General features: G+C 39.7%; 1 protein-coding gene across 7 annotated transcripts in view; it reads right to left on the bottom strand.

Moving 5' to 3' along the window:
- ULK4 (unc-51 like kinase 4) overlaps positions 1-27,670 on the bottom strand; it is a 609,379-nt gene that overhangs the window by 302,539 nt on the left and 279,170 nt on the right. For all 7 annotated transcript variants that reach the window (XM_032408919.1, XM_032408921.1, XM_032408920.1 and 4 more), the window contains one exon: positions 23,368-23,416. In XM_032408919.1, coding sequence (XP_032264810.1) covers positions 23,368-23,416 — 49 coding nt within the window. The remainder of the gene's footprint in view (positions 1-23,367; positions 23,417-27,670) is intronic.

Raw genomic sequence — 27,670 nt, 5'->3', positions numbered from 1 at the left:
TTTTAACCAAAAGTGTCAAAGTAATTCAACACAGAAAGGATAATTTTTTCAGCAAATGGTGCTGGAACAATTGGATACCCTCAAGAAAGAAAATAAACCCCAACTCTCATTACACACCATACACTCAAATATATTTCAGATCTCAGTGTAAGAGCTAAAACTATCAGAGAGGGAGGCAAACCATAAGAGACCCTTAACTCTAGGAAACAAACAAAGTTGCTGGAGGGGAGGTGGGTGGGGGGGATGGGGTAACTGGGTGATGGGCATTAAAGAGGGCACTTGATGTAATGAGCACTGGGTGTTATACACAACTGATGAATCACTAAATTCTACCCCTGAGGGGCGCCTGGGTGGTTCAGTTGGTTAAACGGCTGCCTTCGGCTCAGGTCGTGATCCTGGGGTCCTGGGATCGAGCCCCATGTATGGCTCCCTGCTCAGCCAGGAGACTGCTTCTCTGTCTCCCTCTGCTTGCCACTCTGACTGCTTATGCTCTCTATCTCTCTGTCAAATAAATAAATAAAATCTTTTAAAAAAAATAAATAAATTCTACCCCTGAAACTAACAATACAGTATATGTTAACTTATTGAATTTAAAAACAAAACAAAACAAAAAACAAAGTAAAAGAAAGCACATGAGCAAATTTTATGAACGTGGTTTTGGCAAGTATTTCTTAAGTAGGATACAAAAAGTATCTAGTATTAAAAAGAAAAAATATTTGGACTTCATCAAAATTGAAAACTTTCAGTCTTCAGAAACTTTAGTATTCTGAATACTACTATGAAAATAAAAAAGCAAACTACACACTGCAATAAAAATACTCAGAATATACATCTGACAAAGTACTTTAGGTAGATAAAAAAAGAACTCTTAGGTTGCTGGAGTGGTGTGGGTGGGAGGGATAGGATGGCTGGGTGATAGACATTGGGGAGGGTACGTACTATGGTGAGCGCTGTGAATTGTGTAAGACTGTTGAATCACAGACCTGTACCTCTGAAACAAATAACACATTATATGTTCAAAAAAAAAAAAAAAAGAAAGAAAGAAAAAGATAGTAGGAAGGGAAAAATGAAGCGAGGGAAATCGGAGGGTGAGACGAACCATGAGAGACTACGGACTGAGAAACAAACTGAGGGTTCTAGAGGGGAGGGGGGTGGGGGGATGGGTTAGCCTGGTGATGGGTATTAAAGAGGGCACGTACTGAATGGAGCACTGGGTGTTATATGCAAACAATGAATCATGGAACACTACATCAAAAACTAATGATGTAATGTATGGTGATTAACATAACATAATAAAATTAAAAAAAAGAACTCTTACAACTCAGTGACAAGAAAACAAACAATAAAAAAATGGGCAGAAGATTTATATAGATACCTTGTATATATAAAAGATATATAAAGATATATATATACGGATGGCAAATAAACCCAACAAAAGTAATAAACAAGGAAATACAAATTAAGCCACACTGATATGCTACTACAAATCCATTAGAATGTCTAAAACAAAAAAGATTAATCAAACCAAGTGTTAATGAAAATGTGGAATAACTGCAACTCTCATCATTGCTAATGGGAATCTAAGAGTACAGCCATGTTCAAAAATGGTTTTGCAGTTTCTTAAAAAGTTGAACATATTTTCCTGTATCTGTTGGCCATTTGTATGTCTTCTTTGGAGAAGTGTCTGTTCATGTCTTCTGCCCATTTCTTGACGCGACTATTTGTTTTTTGGGTGATGAGTTTTATAAGTTCTTTATAGATCTTAGATACAAGCCCTTTGTCTGTAATGTCATTTGCAAATGTCTTCTCCCATTCCATGGGTTGCCTCTTAGTTCTGTTGACTATTTCCTTCGCTGTGCAGAAGTTTTTATCTTGATGAAGTCCCAAAAGTTCTAGCCATCAGGGAAATACAGATCAAAACCACATCAAGATACCACCTTACACCAGTTAGAATGGCAAAAATTAACAAGACAGGAAACAACAAATGTTGGTGAAGATGTGGAGAAAGGGGAACCCTCCTACACTGTTGGTGGGAATGCAAGCTGGTACAGCCACTCTGGAAAATAGTATGGAAGCTCCTCAAGACGTTAAAAATAGAGCTACCCTACAACCAAGCAATTGCACTACGAGGTATTTACCCCAAAGATACAGCTGTAGTGAAAAGAAGGGCCACATGCACCCCAATGTTCATAGCAGCAATGTCCACAAGAGCCAAACTGTGGAAGGAGCCAAGATGTCCTTCAACAAATGAATGGATAAAGGAGATGTGGTTCATATATACAATGGAATATTACTCAGCCATCAGAAAGGATGAATACCTACCATCTGCATTGACACGGATGGAACTGGAGGAGATTATGCTAAGTGAAATAAGTCAAGCAGAGAAAGACAATTATCATATGGTTTCACTCATATGTGGAACATAAGGAATAGTGCAGAGGACCACAGGGGAAGGGAGGGAAAACTGAAGGGGGAGAAATCAGAGAGGGAGATAAACCATTAGAGACTCTTGACTCCAGGGTTATAGTATGGAGGGGGGTTGGGGGATGGGGTATTAAGTAGGGCACATGTTGTGATGAGCACTGGGTGTTACATGCAACTGAATTCTTGAACACTACATCAAAAACTAATGATGTACTATATGTTGGCTAACTGAATAATAAAAATAAAGTTAAACATACACCTATTATATATTCTACCCGTTCCATTCCTAAGCATTAGCCCCAAAGTGACAACAACCCAAATGTCCATCAACAGATGAATGGATCAATAAACTGTAGTATACCCATGCAATGGATAAAGAGTATCCATGCAATGTAGAGTTCAAATGGTACAAAAATGTCTAACATAAAATGTGAAGATCTTCCATAATATCACCCTGCACAGCTTAACGCATATTCTTTTTTTTTTTTTTTTTTTTAGATTTTATTTAATTATTTGGCAGAGAGAGAGAGAAAAAGAGTACCAGCAGGGGGAGCGGCAGGCAGAGGGAGAGGGAGAAGCAGACTCCTGGCTGAGCAGGAGTCAGACGCAGGGCTTAATGCATATTCTTATTCTTTGCAATGGAACAGTACAGGGCAGGAAAAACAAATGAATACTGATACATACTACAACACTGATGAACTCAAAATAAATTTGCTCAGTGAAAGAAGCCAGGAGTCCATAAAAGAAAAGTCCATATCTTATTACTTATTTATATAAAATTCTATATGAAACTATCATGTGAAAGCTAATCTATAGTGACTGAAAGCAAATTAATAGTTGCCTGGGACAGGAAGGGGATATAGAGGGATGGATTACAAATAGGAATATGAAATTTTAGGGGGATGATGGATATGTTCATTATCTTGATTGAATATACATATTTAAAAACTCATCAAATTACACATGCTAAATATATGCAGCCAATTATATGCCCATACAGACAATAAACAATATGTAGAGATCTAGTGAATGAATCGTAAGTATAATATTTCAAGTCACCATAATGACGAATTACACCAACAGTGTCGGAACAACAACTCAGTAATGGAGAAAGGGAGGTGTGGGGAAGAGAAGAGAAAAGGTGGATTTGAACTCATTTCTTATAACAAAGTTATTTTAGAGCAAAGATTTAAAATTCAATCATGACACCATAAATGTACAGAATAAAAGATTAATATTATATAAACTTGTTGAGGAGAAGTCCTTGTTCAAGCATGCTGGAAAACACAGAAGCTATAAGCAAAGAAAGGAAGGAAAAGAAGAAGGAAAGAAAGGAAAGGAAAGGAAAGGAAAGGAAAGGAAAGGAAAAGGAAAGGAAAAGAAAGGAAAAGGAAAGGAAAGGAAAAGGAAAGGAAAGGAGGAAGAAGGAAGGAAGGAAAGAAAGAAAGAAAGAAAGAAAAAGAAAGAGGGGGCACCTGGGTGGCTCAGTTGGTTAAGCTTCTGCCTTCGGTGGGTAGTGATCAGTGGGTCCTGGGATCTACCTGCGTGGGGCTCCCTGCTCAGCGGGGAGTCTGCTTCTCCCTCTCCCTCTCCCCCTCCCCCTCCCTGTGCTAGCAAGCTCTCTAATAAAATCTTTAAAAAAAAAAATCTATTTGACAGATATTAAAAAGCAAACCAGTCAAAACACAAACAACTGACAACTGAATGATACTCAGTGTGAGCATGGCACAGTTGGTACTATTTTATACCACTACTGTGTGGGAAATTTTATATTAACATTTTTGAGAGTAATATAAAATACAAAAGATGCATATACTTTGACATAACAATTCGACTTTTAAGAATTTAGAGAAACTCACAGAGGTGCAAAGATATAGCAAAGATATTCTGTTCAGTGTTGCTCATATTAGCAAAAAGGTAAGGGAAGAAACTTTAAGTGTCCATCAGTGGGGATTGGCTAAATGATGTTAATACAATGAAATATTATATGGCCATGAAATAGGACAAATAATACATATGTGCACACATATACACACATCTGCCATGGACACTATAGAGTAAGGCAGATACAAATTAGAATATTTAGTATGGTTCTGTTTGAAAGAACAGATTTAAAAAAAAAAGATTTAAGGGGCACCTGGGTGGCTCAGTCGTTAAGCGTCTGCCTTCGGCTCAGGTCATGATCCCAGGGTCCTGGGATCGGGCCCCACATCGGGCTCCCTGCTTGGCAGGAAGCCTGCTTCTCCCTCTCCCACTCCCCCTGCTTGTGTTCCCTCTCTTGCTGTGTCTCTCTCTGTCAAATAAATAAATAAAATCTTAAAAAGAGAGAGAGAGAGATAATACATGGGTGGAAAAGAATAAGACTATGCATTAAGCTGTACAGTGTGATATTATGGAAGATCTTCACATTCTATGTTAGACATTTCTGTACTGTGTGAACTCTTTACAAGTAGGCACTGATTTTGTTACCAGAAAAAAATAAACCTAAAAATCCTATGTAATAATTTGCCCTTACTGGCTTCTCCTCAGTCTTTCTCTAATTTGGTGCCTCTAATAAATCCAAAATGCAATTTCACTTGCTAGTGCTATTTAAAAAGCTTGCCTTTCCCCATAAATCTGTAAACTGCTTCAGTCCATCAGATTTCCTGGCTCAGTCTGAAAATCCTTTGCAGCTCTGGGTAGGCATATAAATTCTGCTCTTTCCTGCTCATCCAAGAAAACAAACGCAAAGAGCATCAAAAGCAAATGCTAATAGATGTTTGTGGCTTTAATCGAAACTAGTAACTTTTTGCTGACATTTCCACTTTCTTAAAAAGTGGGTATTCTCAATCGTTTTGTTCATGAATAAACTTTATCGAATCCTACATTACTGAAGAAGTTTAAGAAAAAGTAGCATTTAGTGGTTACTTACGGAGAATGAGCAATCACTGATTTTACACTAGGCCCTTCCAATAAGTCTTTGTATTTACCACGAGTCATTCTACTCTGTTCCCATCTATCAAAGGGGCCTAAATATAAACGTTTTGGAGTCATGAGACTGGGCAATGCCTGATGACGACCACAGGCACTTTATTTTTTAACAGAAGCCTGAACCCAAAGGTGGCCAATGGCCAAGGAATGGGCATCCTCAGACAGTCCAGAGTCAGGAAACCAGTAAAATCAAATGGTGTCACCAGCCAAGGACAAAAGTCAGGGGAGCTTTGACCAAATTGCCTTTCGTGAGTACATCACTTGGAGAACACTGGCCCGTCTTACTATTTCATCTTCCCACCACCATCAAGGGGAGAAAGATCAGCTGGTGACCCCAGTCTAGGAAAGAAGGATCTAAGTGTAACAGCCATGCCTTACCTCCCTCACTTGTTCACAAATGAATCTATACATACTGAAAGGCAAAAAGCAGGAGGGCAATGTTCTGGGTGCAAATGAGGTTGTACACAGCGGGGGTTCTTCCCTAAGTGAAACTCACAATGTAACTGAGGATACAAGATGTAGGAAATCACCTTCTATAGCTCTTATCCAACAGAAATAGAATGCAAACCACACGTTTTAAATGTTCTGAAAGCCACCATAAACAAAAAGAAACAGACAAAATTAATTTAATGATACTTCACTTAGCCCAATATATCCAAAATATTATTTTAACATATAGTCAATATAAGAAAATTAATCAGCCACTTAACTTTTTTTTTTTTTTTTGAAATCCGGTATTTGACACTTGGAGCACATCTCCGTTCAATGCTCTGCGTGGCTACTGGCTACCACACTGAGAAGTGTAGTGTGCCCTAGCTTACCCTCACTCTCTTTGCAAGTCTAATTCCATAACCAATTAAGAGTAAAAACCAAAAAATGCAAAAGCTACACTCCTGGGAAGTACATATCACTTGTCTATTTCTATGCTTTTTAACTAGACTGTCTCCTTAGAGAGAAGAAAGAAGGAATACTGCTTCCTCAAAGTGAAGCCCAGGACCTAGAGCAGAACTAACTAGAAACAAGAATGATGAGGATAAAACTCAGGATTATTCCACTGGCTCGGAAGAGGCCATATGTAACGCATTCTCAATGTGTGCCCTGTAATTGGCCAAAGATATCCTCAGTTCTACTTTAGCATTTTCTTCAGTGGACACAACATGTGGTTTTTATCTTAATAAAGTCCATCTTCTTTCAAACCAATTGGGTTAATTATGCAGAAATTAGTTATGCTTTACACCAAGTTTGCTGATATATGTTTATTTTATTTAGCTTCATCCCATTTATTCAGCTAACCAGATAACAGGATACTGATCAGATAAATCATTTGTTCAGTAGCGATATGGGCAACTTCACTACATTTAATCCAGCATCAACAGATTACACCCTAGCCCTAGAAAGCTATTTTGCAAATACAAATTGATGACATAAGCTACCAAGAGCAGATCCATGCATATCTATTTCCTCTCCCTCAAAAAAAAACCACATCAAAGTATATACTTTAATGACAGTGTGTGAGTATTATGCATAAAATCATCTTGTATATAATAGCAGTTGGGTTATACAGCTCCATTCTGCAATCTACAGAAATCCTGAATAGGTATTCATGTAGGTTGAAGAAACAGATTTCTCTTACATCCAGTAAGTACTCTTTTATAACTTTGAAAGGATCTTCCTAAGTCAAGCATTTTGAAATTGTAATCATATCTTATTTGCTACTTTAGAAATTCATGCCCATGTGCACAGCAGAATCATATTAATGGCATATTGGACACAAGTGTGCGGATTCTTAATCTTATAAGGAACTTGTCATTTTAACATAACTTAAAAGAACCAATTCACATCAGATGAGTTGCAACTAGGAAAGAGCAAAGTAATTTTAAAAGCCTGATGAATGCACAGGACTGAAAACATTCCTTAAATATAATGTGGCTGCCAATCTGTACTATGTTGGTGTCTCCATGATTAAATCCTTTAGGCTCCAAGGGTCCATAAAGAGACTCTTTTCTAAAGATACCATTGACTTGAAAGATTTACTCAAGCTTGCTTCAGCTGCTATCCTCAAGATTGTTAAAACAATATAATTGTCAAACTAGTGTATTGCTAATCCCATTTTTATTGTTAACATTTGCCACTGAAATTGCTCTTTAATTGTTTGTTTTGGAACAGACACATAAAATATCATGACAGCAATATTTTGGCACATGTTGGAAAATCTGCCATGAATAAAGATTTTTTTTCCAATAAAATAGAGTTTGCCTCTATTACTTGGTATCAAAATGATTTACTGAAGTAGGCCAAGGCATAAACCACTAAAATAAATGAAGAGAGATTAGAGTTATAGCAAAATCCAAAGGCTGATTCATCCAAATTCATACTGAAGACACATTTAAAAGCAACTTCTATTCTTTGGAAAGTGGCAAAGGGGCAAGAAGAATGCCTTCCATCCTGCTCCGCAGGCAACTCTGCACTCGAAACCAAGCCACCAGGTCCTTCTGATGGCTCCTGTTCTTAGGAACCCGCATTTGTTACACAGATCCAGACTGCCTTAGCATGCTAGACCCTGAAGACTGTGCATAGGAATCCATTTAGCTTAATCCAACGCACACTGCCTGAGCCTCCACTCCCCACTCAACACAGCTGCCTTGCAAGGCCAAGGAAAAGGCAGTGCCCTCACCCAGGTGGGCCCTGCAGCTCCTTTTTTGTAAGCAATCAGCTACCTGGCTTTCCCCACCTCTTGGCCTGCCAGGAGCTGGGGCACCTGCAGCTGGATTTTAGGATTAAAAACATTCTGCCTGCTCTCTGGCCTGAATGTGGTGTTAGAACTCCTGGGCCCCTAGCTCAAACCTCTGAGACTGGCCCTGTGTTTTATGACTCCTTCCCCACTCTCCCTGTGGCTGATTTCAAAAGCCTCGCTGATGGAGACTGGCAGAGAACCCCACTGAATCCAGCTCTCAACCAGTCTCAAGTTTTCCATATAATCCCATGACCCTAAACCTGATTCTCTCCAAGTCCCAACCTCTGGCTGAGCGGCCTACCTCCTCATTGCACACAGCTAGAGGCTCCAAAAGATTTTCTTTTTTCTAAGTAAAGGATACTATCTGATTTTGAAAAGCATCAATTATGTGCAAAGCCAACAAATATGAAACCACCACAATATAAAGCCTGCAGGATCTGTGCCCAAACTACCCTCCAGCCTCACTCCCTGCATTTCTCCATGGATTCTGGTCCAGGCACAGCTAAGTTCTCACCATCCCCCATGCTGGAATGCCCCCGCTCCTCATGGCAACTCCCTCAAGGCCACGTTCAAAGGTTACTTCTTCTGTGAGACTCCTCTCCTTGCAATGAGGGCTGGGTCCCTTCCACCCCTGGGATCCACAGCATTCTCTCCCTCTCTCCATAAAGCTCCTATACTACTGTGCAATTATGTGCCTGCACCTCATTCTTCCTGTATTTTGAATCCAGAGGGCCCAGACGGTTAGCCATGCAGACAGGAGGGAGCACTGTGCTCCTGAGTGGGCAGTTACAACTGGAGATTTGGCCTTTTTTTCAAAATAATAAAAACTACTTTCAGTTGGTTATATCTTTAACCTGTTGTAGTTTTTGATATAGTTGACACACAATGTTACATTAGTTTCAGGTGTACAACACAGTGATTTGACCAGTCTATACATTATCCTCTGCTCTTCACCATACAACGCTATTGCAATACTATTGACTAGATTCCTTATGCTGTCTGTGCCTTTTATTCTCATTACTTCTTCATTCTATAACTGTAAGCCTATACCACCCAATCCCCTTCACTCATCTTGCTCTCCCCCCTCACCCCTGGGAACCATCAGTTTGTCTTCTGTATTTATAGATCTGATTCTGCTTTTTGTTTATCATTGGTTTTGGTTTTTAGATTCCACAAAGTGAAATCATATGATATTTGTCTTTCTCTGACTTATTTCACTTAGCATAATATCGTTTAGTTCCAACCATGTTGTTGCAAATGGCAAGATTCATCCTTTCTATGGCTGAGTAACAGTCCTGTGTGTGTGTGTGTGTGTGTGCACGCGCGCTCATTATCTGTTCATCTATCACTTGACACTTGGGTTGCTTCCGTATCTTGTTTATTGTAAATAGTGCTTCAATAAACATAGGGGTACATGTATCTTTTCAAAGTGTTTTCTTTTTCTTTGGATAAATACCAATTAGTGGAATTACTGGATCATATGGTATTTCTATTGTTAATTTTGTGAGGAATCTCTATACTGTTTTCCACAGTGGCTGCACCAATTTACATTTCCACCAACAGTGCATGAAGGTTCCTTTTTCTCCACATCTTGCCAACACATGTCTTTTCATTCCTGATGTTCTGACAGGTGTGAGGTGTGGTTTTGGGGTTTTGATTTGCATTTCCCTCATTATTAATGATATCTTTTCATGTGTCTGTTGGCCATCTGTATATCTTTGGAGAAATGTCTGTTCAGGTCCTCTCCCCATTTTTTTAAATTGGATTGTTTGGTTTTTTGGTGTTGAGTTGTATGAGTTCTTTATCTATTTTGAGTATTAACCCCTTAGCAGGTATATGATTTGCAAAGATCTTCTCCCTTTCAGTAGGTTGCCTTTCTGTTTTGTTACTGGTTTCTTTTGCTGTGCAAAGCTTTTTATTTTGGTGTAGTCCCGGGAGTTTATTTTTGCTTTTGTTTCACTTGCTTGAGAAGACAAATCCAGAAAAATGTTGCTATGGCTGATGTCAGAGAAATTACTGCCTGTGTTCTCCTCTAAGAGTTTTATGGTTTCAAGTCTCACAGATCTTTCATCCACTTTGAGTTTATTTTCGTGGATGGTGTAAGAAAGCAGTCCAGTTTCATTCCTTTGCATGTAGCTGTCCAGTTTTCCCAACACCATTTGTTGAAGAGACTGTTTTTTCTCCATTGTATGTTCTTGCCTCTCTTGTCATAGATTGACCATAAAAACATGGATTTATTTCTGGGCTTTCTATACTGTTCCATTGATCTATGTGTCTATTTTTATGAGAGTACCAGACTGTTTTGATTACTACAGCTTTGTACTATATCTTGAACAGTTGGATCCATACTTAAAGCTCTTTGTTCTACCTGTTTCTCTTAAGATTTGTACATGGCTGTTTTATATAAACAGGGCATCAAATTCATACGTTGCTTCTTTCATCTTGACTTCCCTCCAGGCCCACAGAAAAGACACAGAAACTGCCTGCAATTCCTGCCCATCAGAAGAGAAACATTTGTGGGCGCCTGGGTGGCTCAGTTGGTTAGGCGACTGCCTTCGGCTCAGGTCATGATCCTGGAGTCCCGGGATCGAGTCCCGCATCGGGCTCCCTGCTCGGCGGGGAGTCTGCTTCTCCCTCTGACCCTCCCCCCTCTCATGCTCTCTGTCTCTCATTCTCTCTCTCAAATAAATAAATAAAATCTTTAAAAAAAAAAAAAAAGAAGAGAAACATTTGCTTTCTTACTGAAAAACATGTAGGAGAGGACGCACTGCTGGTAAGAGCACATTGTATGAGGACCTCTAGAAAAGGAGGAAGTTATAAGGCCTGTATCAGTCTTTCAGTACATCAAAAGAAGCTGGAAAACAGTTATGGGCTAAGAGGAGAGGAGAGAAAAAAGTCATAAGGTGTCCACAGTGGACGACGAGCTTTTGCTTTCTTAATAGGTGGCTAGAACACAAGTAGTAGCCAATATGCAGGACTCTTTACAATCTTTTCATTATGTCTTTTTTATTATTATTATGTTATGTTAGTCACCATACAGTACATCATTAGTTTTTGATGTAGTGTTCCATGATTCATTGTTTGCATATAACACCCAGTGCTCCATGCAATAATGTGCCCTCCTTAATACCCGTCACCAGGCTAACCCATCCCCCCGACATGCCTCCACTCTAAAACCCTCAGTTTGTTTCCTGGAGTCCATAGTCTCTCATGTTTTGTCTCCCCCTCTGGTTCCCCCCACCTTCATTTTTCCCTTCCTTCTCCTAATGCCCTCCATGCTATTCCTTATGTTCCACATATAAGTGAAACCATATGGTAATTGTCTTTCTCTGTTTGACTTATTTCACTTAGCATAATCTCTTCCAGTTCCATCCATATCGATGCAAATGGTGGGTATTCATCCTTTCTAATGGCTGAGTAATATTCCATTGTATATATGGACCACATCTTCTTTATCCATTCGTCTGTTGAAGGGCATCTCAGCTCTTTCCACAGTTTGGCTCTTGTGGACATTGCTGCTATGAACAGAGGAGTCAATGTGGCCCTTCTTTTCACTACATCTGTATCTTTGGGGTAAATACCCAGTAGTGCAATTGCTGGGTCATAAGGTAGCTCTATTTTTAACTTTTTGAGGAACCTCCACACTGTTTTCCAAAGTGGCTGTACCAACTTGCATTCCCACCAACAGTGTAAGAGGGTTCCCCTTTCTCCATATCCTCTCCAACATTTGTTGTTTCCTGCCCTGTTAATTTTTGCCATTCTAACCTGATGTAAGGTGGTATCTCAATGTGGTTTTGATTTGAATTTCCCTGATGGCTAATGATGTTGAACATTTTTTCATATGTCTGTTAGCTATTTGTACAATGTCTTCTTTGGAGAAGTGTCTGTCCATGTCTTCTGCCCATTTTTTGACTTATCTGTTTTTTGGGTGTTGAGTTTGAGAAGTTCTTTATAGATCTTGGATACCAGCCCTTTGTCTGTAGTGTCATTTGCAAAAATCTTCTCCCATTCTGTGGGTTGCCTCTTTGTTTTGTTGACTGATTCCTTTGCTGTGCAGAAGCTTTTTATCTTGATGAAGTCCCAAAAGTTCATTTTTGCTTTTGTTTCCCTTGCCTTTGGAGACATGTCTTGAGAGAAGTTGCTGTGGCCGATATCAAAGAGGTTACTGCCTGTGTTCTTCTCTAGGATTATGATGGATTCCTGTCTCACATTGAGGTCTTTCATCCATTTAGAGTTTATCTTTGTGTATGGTGTAAGAGAAAGATCAAGTTTCACTCTTCTGTATATAGCTGCCCAGAGCAATCTATACTTTCAACGCCATCCCAATCAAAATACCAATGGCATTTTTCAAAGGGCTGGAACAAATAATCCTAAAATTTGTATGGAACCAGAAAAGACCCCAAATCACCAAGGAAATGTTGAAAAAGAAAAACAAAGTTGGGGCATCATGTTGCCTGATTTTAAGCTTTATTACAAAGCTGTGATCACCAAGACAGCATGGTACTGGCACAAAAACAGACCCATAGATCAATGGAACAGAATAGAGAGCCCAGATATGGACCCTCAACTCTATGGTCAACTAATCTTCGACAAAGCAGGAAAAAATATCCAATGGAAAAAAGACAGTCTCTTCAATAAATGTAGATGGGGTAAAATTGGACAGCTATATACAGAAGAATGAAACTCAACCATTCTCTTACATCATTATGTCTTTTCTGAGTAAACTGTTGCCAAGAAGCTGCTACATGTATGTAGATGCCACACAGGCCCTTGAGCTTAGAAACCAAACCTACTGTGTTTCCCTGAAACTAGGAATCCCTCAGTTCTAAGATGTACCATTATTTTCTTAAGCCCTAAGAAAGAAAAATGCTGCCAATTAAACTATGACATGATTTCTTATTACTTAGAAAGTTCATTTTATTTTTATTGGACGAGCTCTTTTAGACATATTCAGACATATATTTTTATAATGCATCACTCTTGGGCACTTATAAAAAGAAAAAATAAAAGTGAAATGAATTGGTTAAGGCAATGACAACCAGGTCACCTGGCTGAAAGCAATCATAAAATGCCACTAATTTGGAAAGTAGATCCCAGTTTCAGAAATGTTAAAATCTGAAAAAAAAAAAAAAGGTACATCATAGAATCACTAAAATGCTATATCATGTCTTGCTCAGTGACAAAAATTTAGAAAGGACAAGGTAATTGTTCACAGGATAACTGCTACAAAGACATGTCACTGATTTAAAAAATGTATTTATACAGAGGGAAAAAGTTGAGATTATTAAACTCAAGAAAGACAAAAGTAGAAAAGGGATTTAATAATGTTCTTCAAGGACATCAAAGTCCTGTCCCTAAAAGCAGTGATTTCCAACAGTTTTTTTGTTTTTGTTTTTTTTTTATTTATTTTTAGCAGCAGGACCTCTTTTTGAAATATTTTAGTAGAAGAAATCTGAGTATGGGGGCGCCTGGGAGGCTCAGTCGTTAAGCATCTGCCTTCGGCTCAGGTCATGATCCCCGGGTCCTGGGATCGAGCCCCACATCGGGCTGCCTGCTCAGTGGGAAGCCTGCTTCTCCCTCTCCCACTCCCCCTGCTTGTGTTCCCTCTCTCGCTGTGTCTCTGTCAAATAAATAAATAAAATCTTTAAAAAAAAAAAAAAGAAGAAGAAATCTGAGTATGGAGCTGTTCTGGTTAGAGGAAAAGCATCACCCCAGACATGCCTGGGAGGTCACAGGGCTCAGGACTGGCTGAGATCCTCACCTGGACAGCAGACATCACCACTACCACTCTATGACAGGTCCAATACATAACAAAGGTCTAAATCATGGCATTAATCAATTAAACATTCACTGTGGTTTCTAAGATATGAAGCCATTTGGGCACCCGGGTGGCTCCGTCGGTTAAGCATCTGCCTTTAGCTCAGGTCATGATCCCAGGTTCTGGGATCAAGCCATCATCGGGCTCCCAGCTCAGCGAGGAGTCTGCTTCTCCCTCTGCCCCTCCCCCCACCACCGCTCGTGTGCATGCACGTGCGTGCTCTCTCTCTCCCTCTCTCTCGCAAAAAAATAAAATCTTTTAAAAATAAGATATGAGGGGTAGAGCAAGATGGCAGAAGAGTAGGAGACCTAAATTTCATCTGGTCGCAGGAATTGAGGTAGATAGGGATCAAACCATTCTGAACACCTACAAACTCAACAGGAGATCGATGAAAAGAATAGCAACAACTCCCTGAACAGAAAAGCAACCACTTTCTGGAAGGTAGGACTTGCGGAGAAGTAAATCCGAGGCGATACGCGGGAGGATAGACGGCAGGGGAGGGGGCCTCCATCGGCCGCTTCTGGCAAGTGATAGAGCCGCGGAGCACAAAATCGGAACTTTTAGAGGTCGGCTATGCTGAGGGACCTCACTCCAGTGGCTAAGCGGGGGGTGGAACCCTCGATGGGACAGTGTGGTCTCAGGACCCTCAGGGTCACAGAAAGACCCGGGGTACCTGAGTGCCACAGAGCTCCCAGGTATCGGAGCGGGGAAGGCGGCTGCAGAGACGGAGCCGAGGTGCGAGCTCTCAGCTCGGGGTTGCCATAAACCGTGATCCTCGGCACAGTCGGCCCACTGCTCCTCCAGCAGGGACCCAACAAGCGACAGATCCTGGGAGACTCCCCTTCCTCCCCCGGGAGGAGCAGCGTGGGAGTGCACCGCAGGGATCTGCTGGGTTTGGAGACTCCACACGGGGTCGGGTGCCAGAGACAGAAATGCTCGGTCACAGGTCGGGTGAGCACGGAGTGCAGCCAGAGACCCAGGAGACGAGTGACTGACTGCTTTTCTCTGGGGGCTCACTGAGGAGCAAGACCCCGAGTTCTCTGCTCTTCCGGGGTGGAGATTGGGAGGCCGCCATTTTCACTCTTGGCCTCCAAAGCTGTAGGGAAAACTTGCAGGGAACAAAAGCTCCCGGGAGCAAACCTGAGCAGATTACTTAGCCCGGACCGGGCAAGGGCGGGGCAATTCCACCCCCGGCAAAGACATTTGGGAACCACGGCAATGGGCCCCTCCCCCAGAAGATCTGCAAGAACAGCCAGCCAAGACCAAGTTTACCGATCAATGAGAACGGCAGAACTCCAGAGATAGGGGAATACTGCACATAGAATCCATAACTTTTCTACCATGATTCTTTAGTCTTTCAAAGTTAATTTTTTTTTAACTGTCTTTTTTTTTTTTGAATTTTTCTTTTTCCCTTTTTCAACCAACATCTTATCAGTCCCTTTTTTAAAAAACATTTTTATTTTTCAGTTTTAGAGTCATATTCTATCCCTTCATAGTAGTTACCCTTATTTTTGGCATATATATATATGTTGTTCTCTTTAAAATTTTGAGATACAGTTTCTACTAACAGATCAAAATACACCCTAATTCTCTACTATATGGCTTTGTTCTAGTCTCCTACCTGATCACATTCTCTCCCCCTTTTTTCTTTTTTTTTTAAATCCTCTTCTTTCTTTTTTCAAACAACTTCTTATCTTATCAATTCCTTTTATAAAATCCTTGATAATTTTCATCTTTACAGTCATATTCCATCCCTTCCTCATATCAACCCTTATTTTTCTACATATATAAGTCTTTCTTTCTTTAAAATTTCAGGAGGCACTTTCTTCTAACAGACCAAAATACACCCAAAATCTAGTGTGGGGCACTGATCTATGCACCAGCCTGATCATATTTAATCATATTCTGGGTTTTTTTGTTTTCTTTTCTTCTGTTTTTGCTTGTTTTTATCTTTTTCTTTTTTTTTTTCTTTTTCTTTTTTCTTTCTTTCCCTTTCTTTTCCCCGGCTTTCAGATCTTTTCTGACTCGTTTAGAGTATATTTTCTGGGGACATTGTTACCCTGTTAGCATTTTGTTCTCTCATTCATCTATTCTCCTCTGGACAAAATGACAAGACGGAAAAAATCATCTCAACAAACAGAACAAGAGGTAGTACCAACTGCCAGGGACCTACTCAATATGGACATTAGTATGTCGGACATAGAGTTCAGAATCACGATTTTAAAGATACTAGCTGGGCTTGAAAAAAGCATGGAAGTTCTTAGAGAAACCCTTTCTGGAGAAATAAAAGAACTAAAATCTAACCATGTCGAAATCAAAAAGCCTATTAATGAGGTGCAATCAAATATGGGGTTGCTAACTGCTAGGATAAATGAGACAGAAGAGAGAATCAGTGATATAAAACACCAAATGATGGAAAATAAAGAAGCTGAGAAAAAGAGAGATAAACAACTACTGGATCACGAAGGCAGAATTTGAGAGATAAACAATACCATAAGACAAAACAACATTAGAATAATTGAGATCCCAGAAGAAGAAAGAGAGAGAGGGGAAGAAGGTATATTGGAGCGAATTATAGCAGAGAAATTCCCTAATTTGGGGAAGGAAACAGGCATCAAAATCCAGGAGGCACAGAGAACCCCTCTCAAAATCAATAAAAATAAGTCAACACCCCGACATCTAATAGTAAAATTTATGAGTCTCAGAGACAAAAAGAAAATCCTGAAAGCAGCTCAGGCAAAGAGATATGTAACCTACAATGGTAGAAACATTAGATTGGCAACAGACCTATCCACAGAGACCTGGCAGGCCAGAAAGGACTGGCAGGATATATTCAGAGCACTAAACGAGAAAAATATGCAGCCAAGAATACTATATCCAGCTAGGCTGTCATTGAAAATAGAAGGAGAGATAAAAAGCTTCCAGGACAAACAAAAACTGAAGGAATTTGCAAACACGAAACCAGCCCTACAAGAAATATTGAAAGGGGTCCTCTAAGCAAAGAGAGAGCCTAAAAGCAACACAGACCAGAAAGGAACACAGACAATATACAGTAACAGTCACTTACAGACAATACAGTGGCACTAAATTCTATCTTTCAATAGTTACCCTGTATGTAAATGGGCTAAATGCCCCAATCAAAAGACACAGGCTATCAGATTGGATTAAAAAACAAGACCCATCGATATACTGTCTGCAAGAGACTCATTTTAGACCCAAAGACACCCCCAGATTGAAAGTGAGGGGGTGGAAAACCATTTACCATGCTAATGGACACCAAAAGAAAGCTGGGGTGGCAATCCTTATATCAGACAAATTAGATTTTAAACCAAAGACTGTAATAAGAGATGAGGAAGGACACTATATCCTACTTAAAGGGTCTATCCAACAAGAAGATCTAACAATTGTAAATATCTATGCCCCTAACATGGGAACAGCCAATTATATAAGCCAATTAATAACAAAAGCAAAGAAACACATCGACAACAATACAATAATAGTGGGGGACTTTAATACCCCCCTCACTGAAATGGACAGATGATCTAAGCAAAAGATCAACAAGGAAATAAAGACTTTAAATGACACACTGGACCAAATGGACTTCACAGACATATTCAGAACATTCCATCCCAAAGCAACAGAATACACATTCTTCTCTAGGGCCCATGGAACATTCTGCAGAATAGATCACATCCTAGGTCACAAATCAGGTCTCAACCGGTACCAAAAGACTGGGATTATTCCCTGCCTATTTTCAGATCACAATGCTTTGAAACTAGAACTCAATCACAAGAAGAAAGTCGGAAAGGACTCAAATACATGGAGGCTAAAGAGCATCCGACTAAAGAATGAATGGGTCAACCAGGAAATTAAAGAAGAATTTAAAAAATTCATGGAAACCAATGAAAATGAAAACACAACTGTTCAAAATCTTTGGGGGGCGCCTGGGTGGCTCAGTCGTTAAGCGTCTGCCTTCGGCTCAGGTCATGATCCCAGCGTCCTGGGATCGAGCCCCACGTCGGGTTCCCTGCTCGGCAGGAAGTCTGCTTCTCCCTCTCCCACTCCCCCCTGCTTGCATTCCTGCTCTCGCTGTCTCTGTCTGTCAAAAAAATAAATAAAATCTTTAAAAAAAAAAAAAATTAAAAAAAAAAAAAAATCTTTGGGATGCAGCAAAGGTAGTCCTAAGAGGAAAGTATATAGCAATACAAGCCTTTCTCAAGAAACAAGAAAGGTCTCAAATACACAACCTAACCCTACACCTACAGGAGCTAGAGAAAAAACAGCAAATAAAGCCTAAACCCAGCAGGAGAAGAGAAATAATAAAGATCAGAGCAGAAATCAATTGAAATAGAAACCAAAAGAACAGTAGAACAGATCAACGAAACTAGGAGCTGGTTCTTTGAAAGAATTAACAAGATTGATAAACACCTGGCCAGGCTTATCAAAAGAAAAGAGAAATGACCCAAATCAACAAAATCATGAATGAAAGAGGAGAGATCACAACCAACACCAAAGAAATACAAACAATTATAAGAAGAGATTATGAGCAACTCTGCCAGCAAATTAGATAACGTGGAAGAAAGGATGCATTCCTAGAGATGTATCAACTACCAAAACTGAACCAGGAAGGAACAGAAAACCTGAACAGACCTATAACCACTAAGGAAATTGAAGCAGTCATCAAAAATCTCCCAACAAACAAGAGCCCAGGGCCAGATGGCTTCCCAGGGGAATTCTACCAAACATTTAAAGAAGAATTAATACCTATTCTTCTGAAACTGTTCCAAAAAATAGAAATGGAAGGAAAACTTCCAAACTTAGTTTATGAGGCCACCATTACCTTGATCCCAAAACCAGACAAAGACCCCATCAAAAAGGAGAATTATAGACCAATATCCTTGATGAACATCGATGCAAAAATTCTCACCAAAATACTAGCCAATAAGATCCAACAGTACATTAAAAGGATTATTCACCACGACCAAGTGGGATTTATCCCTGGGCTGCAAGGTTGGTTCAACATCCGCAAATCAATCAACGTGATACAATACATTAACAAAGGAAAGAACAAGAATCATATGATCCTCTCAATAGATGTAGAAAAAGCATTTGACAAATACAGCATCCTTTCTTGATCAAAACTCTTCAGAGTATAGGGATAGAGGGTACATACCGCAATATCATAAGAGCCATCTATGAAAAACCTACAGCGAATATCATTCTCAATGGGGAAAAACTGAGAGCTTTCCCCCTAAGGTCAGGAACGCGGCAGGGATGTCCACTATCACCACTGCTATTCAACATAGTATTAGAAGTCCTAGCCACAGCAATCAGACAACAAAAAGAAATAAAAGGCATCCGAATCGGCAAAGAAGAAGTCAAACTCTCACTCTTTGCAGATGATATGATACTTTATGTGGAAAACCCAAAAGACTCCACCCCAAAACTGCTAGAACGCATACAGGATTTCAGTAAAGTGGCAGGATATAAAATCAATGCACAGAAGTCAGTGGCATTCCTATACACCAACAAGACAGAAGAAAGAGAAATTAAGGAGTCGATCCCATTTACAATTGCACCCAAAACCATATGATACCTAGGAATAAATCTAACCAGAGGCAAAGGATCTGTACTCAGAAAACTATAAAATACTCATGAAAGAAATTGAGGAAGACACAAAGAAATGGAAAAATGTTCCATGCTCATGGATTGGAAGAACAAATATTGTGAAGATGTCAATGCTACCTAGAGCAATCTACACATTCAATGCAATCCCCATCAAGATACCATCCACTTTTTTCAAAGAAATGGAACAAATAATCCTAAAATGTGTATGGAACCGGAAAAGACCCCGAATAGCCAGAGGAATGTTGAAAAAGAAAAGCAAAGCTGGCGGCATCACAATTGCGGACTTCCAGCTCTATTACAAAGCTGTCATCATCAAGACAGTATGGTACTGGCACAAAAACAGACACCTAGATCAATGGAACAGAAAAGAGAGCCCAGAAATGGACCCTCAACTCTATGGTCAACTCATCTTCGACAAAGCAGGAAAGAATGTCCAATGGAAAAAAGACAGTCTCTTCAACAAATGGTGTTGGGAAAATTGGACAGCCACATGCAGAAGAATGAAACTGGACCATTTCCTTACACCACACACAAAAATAGATTCAAAATGGTTGAAAGACCTAAATGTGAGACAGGAGTCCATCAAAATCCTAGAGGAGAACACAGGCAGCAACCTCTTCGACCTCAGCCGCAGCAACTTCTTCCTAGAAACATCACCAAAGGCAGGGGAAGCAAGGGCAAAAATGAACTATTGGGACTTCATCAAGATAAAAAGCTTTTGCAAAGCAAAAGAAACAGTCAACAAAACCAAAAGACAACTGACAGAATGGGAGAAGATATTTGCAAATGACATATCAGATAAAGGGCTAGTATCCAAAATCTATAAAGAACTTATCAAACTCAACACCCAAAGAACAAAGAATCCAATCAAGAAATGGGCAGAAGACATGAACAGACATTTTTCCAAAGAAGACATCCAAATGGCCAACAGACACATGAAAAAGTGCTCAACATCGCTTGGCATCAGGGAAATCCAAATCAAAACCTCAATGACATACTACCTCACACCAGTCAGAATGGCTAAAATTAACAAGTCAGGAAATGACAGATGTTGGTGGGGATGTGAAGAAAGGGGAACCCTCCTACACTGTTGGTGGGAATGCAAGCTGGTGCAACCACTCTGGAAAACAGCATGGAGGTTCTCAAAAAGTTGAAAATAGAGCTACCATACAATCCAGCAACTGCACTACTGGGTATTTACCCCAAAGATACAAATGTAGAGATCCGAGGAGGTATGTGCACCCCAATGTTTATAGCAGCAATGTCCACAATAGCCAAACTGTGGAAAGAGCCAAGATGTCCATCGACAGATGAATGGATAAAGAAGAGGTGGTATATATATACAATGGAATATTATGCAGCCATCAAAAGGAATGAGATCTTGCCATTTGCAACGACGTGGATGGAACTGAAGGGTGTTATGCTGAGTGAAATAAGACAATCAGAGAAAGACATGTATCATATGACCCCACTGATAGGAGGAATTCTTAATCTCAGGAAACAAACTGAGGGTTGCTAGAGGGGGTGGTGGGGTGGGAGGGATGGGGTGACTGGGTGATAGACACTGGGGAGGATATGTGCTCTCGTATGCGCTGTGAATTGTGCAAGACTGTTGAATCTCAGATCTGTACCTCTGAAACAAATAATGCAATATATGTTAAGAAAAAAAAAAAAAGAAGAAGAAGAAGAAGATAGCAGGAGGGGAAGAATGAAGGGGGAGAAATCGGAGGGGGAGACGAACCATGAGAGACGATGGACTCTGAAAAACAAACTGAGGGTTCTAGAGGGGAGGGGTGGTGGGAGGATGGGTTAGCCTGGTGATGGGTATTAAAGAGGTCACGTTCTGCATGGAGCACTGGGTGTTATGCACAAACAATGAATCATGGAACACTACATCAAAAACTAATGATGTAATGTATGGTGATTAACATAACAAAAATTTAAAAAAAAAAAGATATGAAACCTTTCTAGGTGGTCATTATACAAAGATTAATCAAGCACAGGGGGATTTTGGTAACCTTCAAGAAGGAATTTCCTATGTACAAGATTTGAGACTCTGAAGTGATTGCCAAAGGACAGGATGAAAACTTTTCATCAGTCACAAAAGGAGCTGTACTGGGGTGCCTGGGTGGCTCAGTCGTTAAGCATCTGCCTTCGGCTCAGGTCATGGTCCCAGGGTCCTGGGATCGAGCCCCACATCAGGCTCCCTGCTTGGTGGGAGGCCTGCTTCTCCCTCTCCCACTCCCCCTGCTTCTGTTCCCTCTCTTGCTATGTCTCTATCTGTCAAATAAATAAAATCTTAAAAAAAAAAAAAAAAAGGAGCTGTACTGACCCAAACAGGTTAGAAACATTCCTGCCACAGCAGGGGAACGAGTCACACAACCCCCCCCCCCCCCCCCCTTAAGGCCTGTTCGAGCTCTAGAGTGCTCTCCATGCCTTCAATGCTGGTCTCCTCAAATGCAAGCCTGATGTGGCTGGGTTTGGACAGCTTTGGCTCTTGCCCCATGGCCAGCCAAACCCAAAGCAGGCAGTTTACTGCACCCACTGAACTCCAAAACAAATCCAATGCTGCAACAAATTAGCAATTCACATATACCCTTATTGAACATGGGGAGACACACAGGCCACTTGGCAAAGCTTAAAATCCCCATTCAACAGCTCTATCTCCATGTGTCTTCCTCCCATTTTCTCTATTTCTTCTCCTGCTACTCCTTATAAAATCCCCTTACTATTCAAACCAATTCAATCCAGCCTCCAACTTTGCACAGTCCCCAGCATGGCAGCTCTGTGTCATCTTGTCACCAGAGCATGCTTTGGGAATATCACCCACTGCCACCTCTTGTCCCCATCCAAACCATGTAGTTCGGCAAACCCAACCCACTCTCCTGGAAGGAAAAGGTTCACCTTGCAGCTAATAAAAGTAATGTTTTCACCATTTAGCCATATCAACACACAAACAACTTGTAGATTAATATTTTAGGATGATTAAAGAAAGCTAATTTTCCATGGGTACAGTTATCAGACTAGGGTTATCGCTCCATTACCAAGGTAGGTTAGGCTGAGCTGGCTGGGGAGGTGTCCCCTCCTTTGTCCCTTATGCTGTCACTTACCTATGTAGGGTAAGTTTTTAGTGAAGGGGGATAGCCAACCCAGGCACAAGAGAATATTTCTTCAGCTAAGGGCACTCTGTTGCTCTAAGTACCAACTCAACTTCCAGCCTACTTCTCAAACCTGCCTAAAGGCAGGTATTAGTAGGGATTTATCAGAAGTGAGAAAAGTCAACTCTGCAATCCCATTTTACTCTCTACACATAGGAACCATAGAAGAAAGGTTTCCTTTAACAGATGGTTTTCAATAGACTAGCATTCTATGAATAGAAAAAAATGATGTATGGAAGTTAAGCTATTCCACATTCGGAAGAACATAACCTTCTGGCCATAGGCACAAAACTGCTGATCTGACCCAATGACTACCAAGTCATAGGGCTTCATACTGAGCATCAGAAAATTCACACTGAAGCGTAGTGATCAACCCTCTGCCCTTCCTCCACAAACCAAACTCAGATGAAGGATTTGTAAAAAGAGGGCAGGTCATTAAGCAGTGTCCCATACCATTTCAGAGCTGGACAAGGTCCAGATAGAGAAACTGAGGCCCAATAAGGTGAAGTGAGATGATAAAGGGCACAGAATCCTTCTGGACAGAGTCAGAGTTTGAACCCAACCCCATGACATGGTCAAAACCTTAAAATGTTTTAAATGTCACTTGAATTTCAGAGACAAGTTTCTCTTCTTACCAGAATTACTTCAAAAATGAGTGGGATCAGTTTGCTCTCTTCCACAAGTCTGTTTAAAAAAAATAAAAAGATAAGCACACATTAGATAACTCATATTTAAACTGCCCTGATCAGGAGCACCACAGCCCCTTGTTTTATTGCTTAAATTCTGTGACTGAGAAATAGATGATTAAATACTCATTTTTAACACATTGAACTACATCTATTTAATACAAGAAATATGGGGCTCTTTTCAAGTGACTATTACCTTAGCCTTATTGATCTGTAGCAAGTATAATCTCAAATAGGTTGACATTTATAAATATAAAAATTAATTAAAATTCACAATTATTATAAAGACTATGAGAATAGGCAATGTCAGCTGAAATCATGTGACCAGCCCTCACTGCACAGTTAAATTATAAGCATGCCACATGTAATCTTTCATTTATGCCTCATTAGCTATCTTCTCAGCATTAATGAATGAATGTATAATGATTTTTAATCTGTTACTTTAAAAAAAAAAAAAAAGAGTAGACCCCAATCACCCAATAGACTTTGGGAATTTTCTCTCACCAAAACTAGTTATGATTTATTATATGAATTATTATCTATTGTGACAAGATTTTTTTTCACGCCATGTAAGAGAAAATAGCCTCAACCATTCTTTTTTTTTTTTGCCTCAACCATTCTTACTAAAAACAATACTTCAGTCAATAAATATTCATTCCATCCAGGGCAGTGAACCTGTTTCTGTAAAGGGTCAGATGGCAAAGATTTCAGGCTTTGGTGGGCCACACAGTCTCTATAGCAACTACTTAACTCTGTCACTATAATGTAAAAGCAGGCATAAACTATACATAAATGAATAGGCATGGCTGTGTTCCAATAAAATTTTATTTACAAAAACAGGTATATGCCATATTTGGCCCATAAGCTATCATTTGCTGATTCCTGATTCCGTTTTAAAAATAAATCAGATTCCTTCATTTTATTAGCGTTGACTTTGTATGATAAACGACAGCACTTAAGACAAGCATGCTGCCTTCATTGTGGGTATTAGAGTTTGTCTATTTCACAGAAAATGCCAGGTGGATAGGAAGGGAATTTATCATCTAGCCTCCCTAGAGCTTGTCTGTCTATGATAATACACTGATAAAAGAAAAGCCTACGAGACTTGCCAAAAAGAGATCACAGTATTTATAAATATGTGTTAAGGGAAAGTGAGGTACAGAGAGGAGTCCCAAAGACTAGAGCAAGCACTTAGAAAGCCCCTCAGCATCTAGCAGAAATAAATGTGATTATTTTTGTAGTTTTACTATATTAGGGGATAAGGTTTTGACCGTAAATATTATATTTATTTATTCAGGGTTATGGGAGCAAGATGGCAGAGGAGTAGGAGACCTGGATTTCATCTGGTCTCAGGAATTCAGCGGGATAGGGATCAAACCATTCTGAACACCTACAAACTCAACAGGGGATCGAAGAAAAGAATAGCAACAACTCTTTGAACAGAAAAGCAACCACTTTCTGGAAGAGTCATATTCTATCCCTTCATAGTAGTTACCCATATTTTTGGCATATAAGTTGTTCTCTCTTTAAAATTTTGAGATAGTTTCTTCTAACAGATCAAAATATACCCTAAATCTCTAGTGTATGGTTTTATTCTACTCCCCTGCCTGATCACATTCTCTCCCTTTTTTTTCTTTTTTTTTCTTAAATCCTCTTCTTTCTTTTTTCAAACAACTTCTTATCAATTCCTTTTATAAAATTTTTTATGTTTTCATCTTTACAGTCATATTCCATCCCTTCATCGTATCAACCCTTATTTTTGTACATATATAAGAATTTCTTTCTTTAAAATTTTGGGAGGCACTTTTTTCTAACAGACCAAAATACACCCAAAATCTAGTGTGGGGCACTGATCTATGCACAAGCCTGATCATATTTGATCATATTCTGGTTTTTTTTGTTTTGTTCTGTTTTTGTTTGTTTTTATCTTTATCTTTTTCTTTTTTTTTTTCTTTTTCTTTTTTCTCTCTTTCCCTTTCTTTTCCCACTGCTTCAGGTCTTTTCTGATTTGTTTAAAGTATATTTTCTGGGGACGTTGTTACCCTGTTAGCATTTTCTTCTCTCATTCATCTATTCTCCTCTGGACAAAATGACAAGACGGAAAAAATCACCTCAACACAAAGAACAAGAGGTAGTACCGACTGCCAGCGACCTAGTCAATACAGATATTAGTACGATGTCGGATCTAGAGTTCAGAATCATCACTTTAAAGATACTAGCTGGGCTTGAAAAAAGCATGGAAGTTCTTAGAGAAACCCTTTCTGGAGAAGTAAAAGAACTAAAATCGAACCAAGTTGAAATCAAAAAGGCTATTAATGAGGTGCAATCAAATATGGGGGCACTAACTGCTAGGATAAATGAGGCAGAAGAGAGAATCAGTGATATAGAAGACCAAATGATGGAAAATAAAGAAGCTGAGAAAAAGAGAGATAAACAACTACTGGATCACGAGGGCAGAATTCGAGAGATAAGCGATACTATAAGAAGAAACAACATTAGAATAATTGGGATCCCAGAAGAAGAAAGAGAGAGGGGGGCAGAAGGTATATTGGAGCAAATTATACCAGAGAACTTCCCTAATTTGGGGAAGGAAACAGGCATCAAAATCCAGGAGGCACAGAGAACCCCCTCAAAATCAATAAAAATAAGTCAACACCCCGACATCTAATAGTAAAACTTACGAGTCTCAGAGACAAAGAGAAAATCCTGAAAGCAGCTCGGGAGAAGAGATATGTAACCTACAATGGTAGAAACATTAGACTGGCAACAGACCTATCCACAGAGACCTGGCAGGCCAGAAAGGACTGGCAGGACATATTCAGAGCACTGAATAAGAAAAATATGCAGCCAAGAATACTATATCCAGCTAGGCTGTCATTGAAAATTGAAGGAGAGATAAAAAGCTTCCAGGACAAACAAAAACTGAAGGAATTTGCAAACACGAAACCAGCCCTACAAGAAATATTGAAAGGGGTCCTCTAAGCAAAGAGAGAGCCTAAAAGCAACACACACCAGAAAGGAACAGAGACAATATACAGTAACAGTCACTTACAGGCAATACAATGGCACTGAATTCCTATCTTTCAATAGTTACCCTGAATGTAAATGGGCTAAATGCCCCAATCAAAAGACACAGGCTATCACATTGGATTAAAAAACAAGACCCATCGATGTGCTGTCTGCAAGAGACTCATTTTAGACCCAAAGACACCTCCAGATTGAAAGTGAGGGGGTGGAAAACCATTTACCATGCTAATGGACACCAAAAGAAAGCTGGGGTGGCAATCCTTATATCAGACAAATTAGATTTTAAACCAAAGACTGTAATAAGAGATGAGGAAGGACACTATATCCTACTTAAAGGGTCTATCCAACAAGAAGATCTAACAATTGTAAATATCTATGCCCCTAACATGGGAGCAGCCAATTATATAAGCCAATTAATAACAAAAGCAAAGAAACACATTGACAACAATACAATAATAGTGGGGGACTTTAACACCCCCCTCACTGTAATGGACAAATCATCTAAGCAAAAGATCAACAAGGAAATAAAGACTTTAAATGACACACTGGACCAAATGGACTTCACAAATATATTCAGAACATTCCATCCCAAAGCAACGGAATACACGTTCTTCTCTAGTGCCCATGGAACATTCTGCAGAATAGTTCACATCCTAGGTCATAAATCAGGTCTCAACTGGTACCAAAAGACTGGGATCATTCCCTGCCTATTTTCAGACCACAATGCTTTGAAACTAGAACTCAATCACAAGAGGAAAGTTGGAAAGAACTCAAATACATGGAGGCTAAAGAGCATCCTACTAAAGAATGAATGGGTCAAGCAGGAAATTAAAGAAGAATTAAAAAAATTCATGGAAACCAATGAAAATGAAAACACAACTATTCAAAATCTTTGGGATACAGCAAAGGCAGTCCTAAGAGGAAAGTATATAGCAATACAAGCCTTTCTCAAGAAACAAGAAAGGTCTCAAATACACAACCTAACCCTACACCTAAAGGAGCTGGAGAAAAAAACAGCAAATAAAGCCTAAACCCAGCAGGAAAAGAGAAATAATAAAGATCAGAGCAGAAATCAATTGAAATAGAAACCAAAAGAACAGTAGAACAGATCAACGAAACTAGGAGCTGGTTCTTTGAAAGAATTAACAAGATTGATAAACCCTTGGCCAGACTAATCAAAAAGAAAAGAGAAATGACCCAAATCAACAAAATCATGAATGAAAGA

Source organism: Phoca vitulina, unplaced genomic scaffold, assembly GCF_004348235.1.
Source record: "Phoca vitulina isolate PV1807 unplaced genomic scaffold, GSC_HSeal_1.0 scaffold10, whole genome shotgun sequence".
In the NCBI taxonomy this organism is placed as follows: domain Eukaryota; kingdom Metazoa; phylum Chordata; class Mammalia; order Carnivora; family Phocidae; genus Phoca; species Phoca vitulina.
This window is presented reverse-complemented; position numbering and strand designations above follow the sequence as displayed.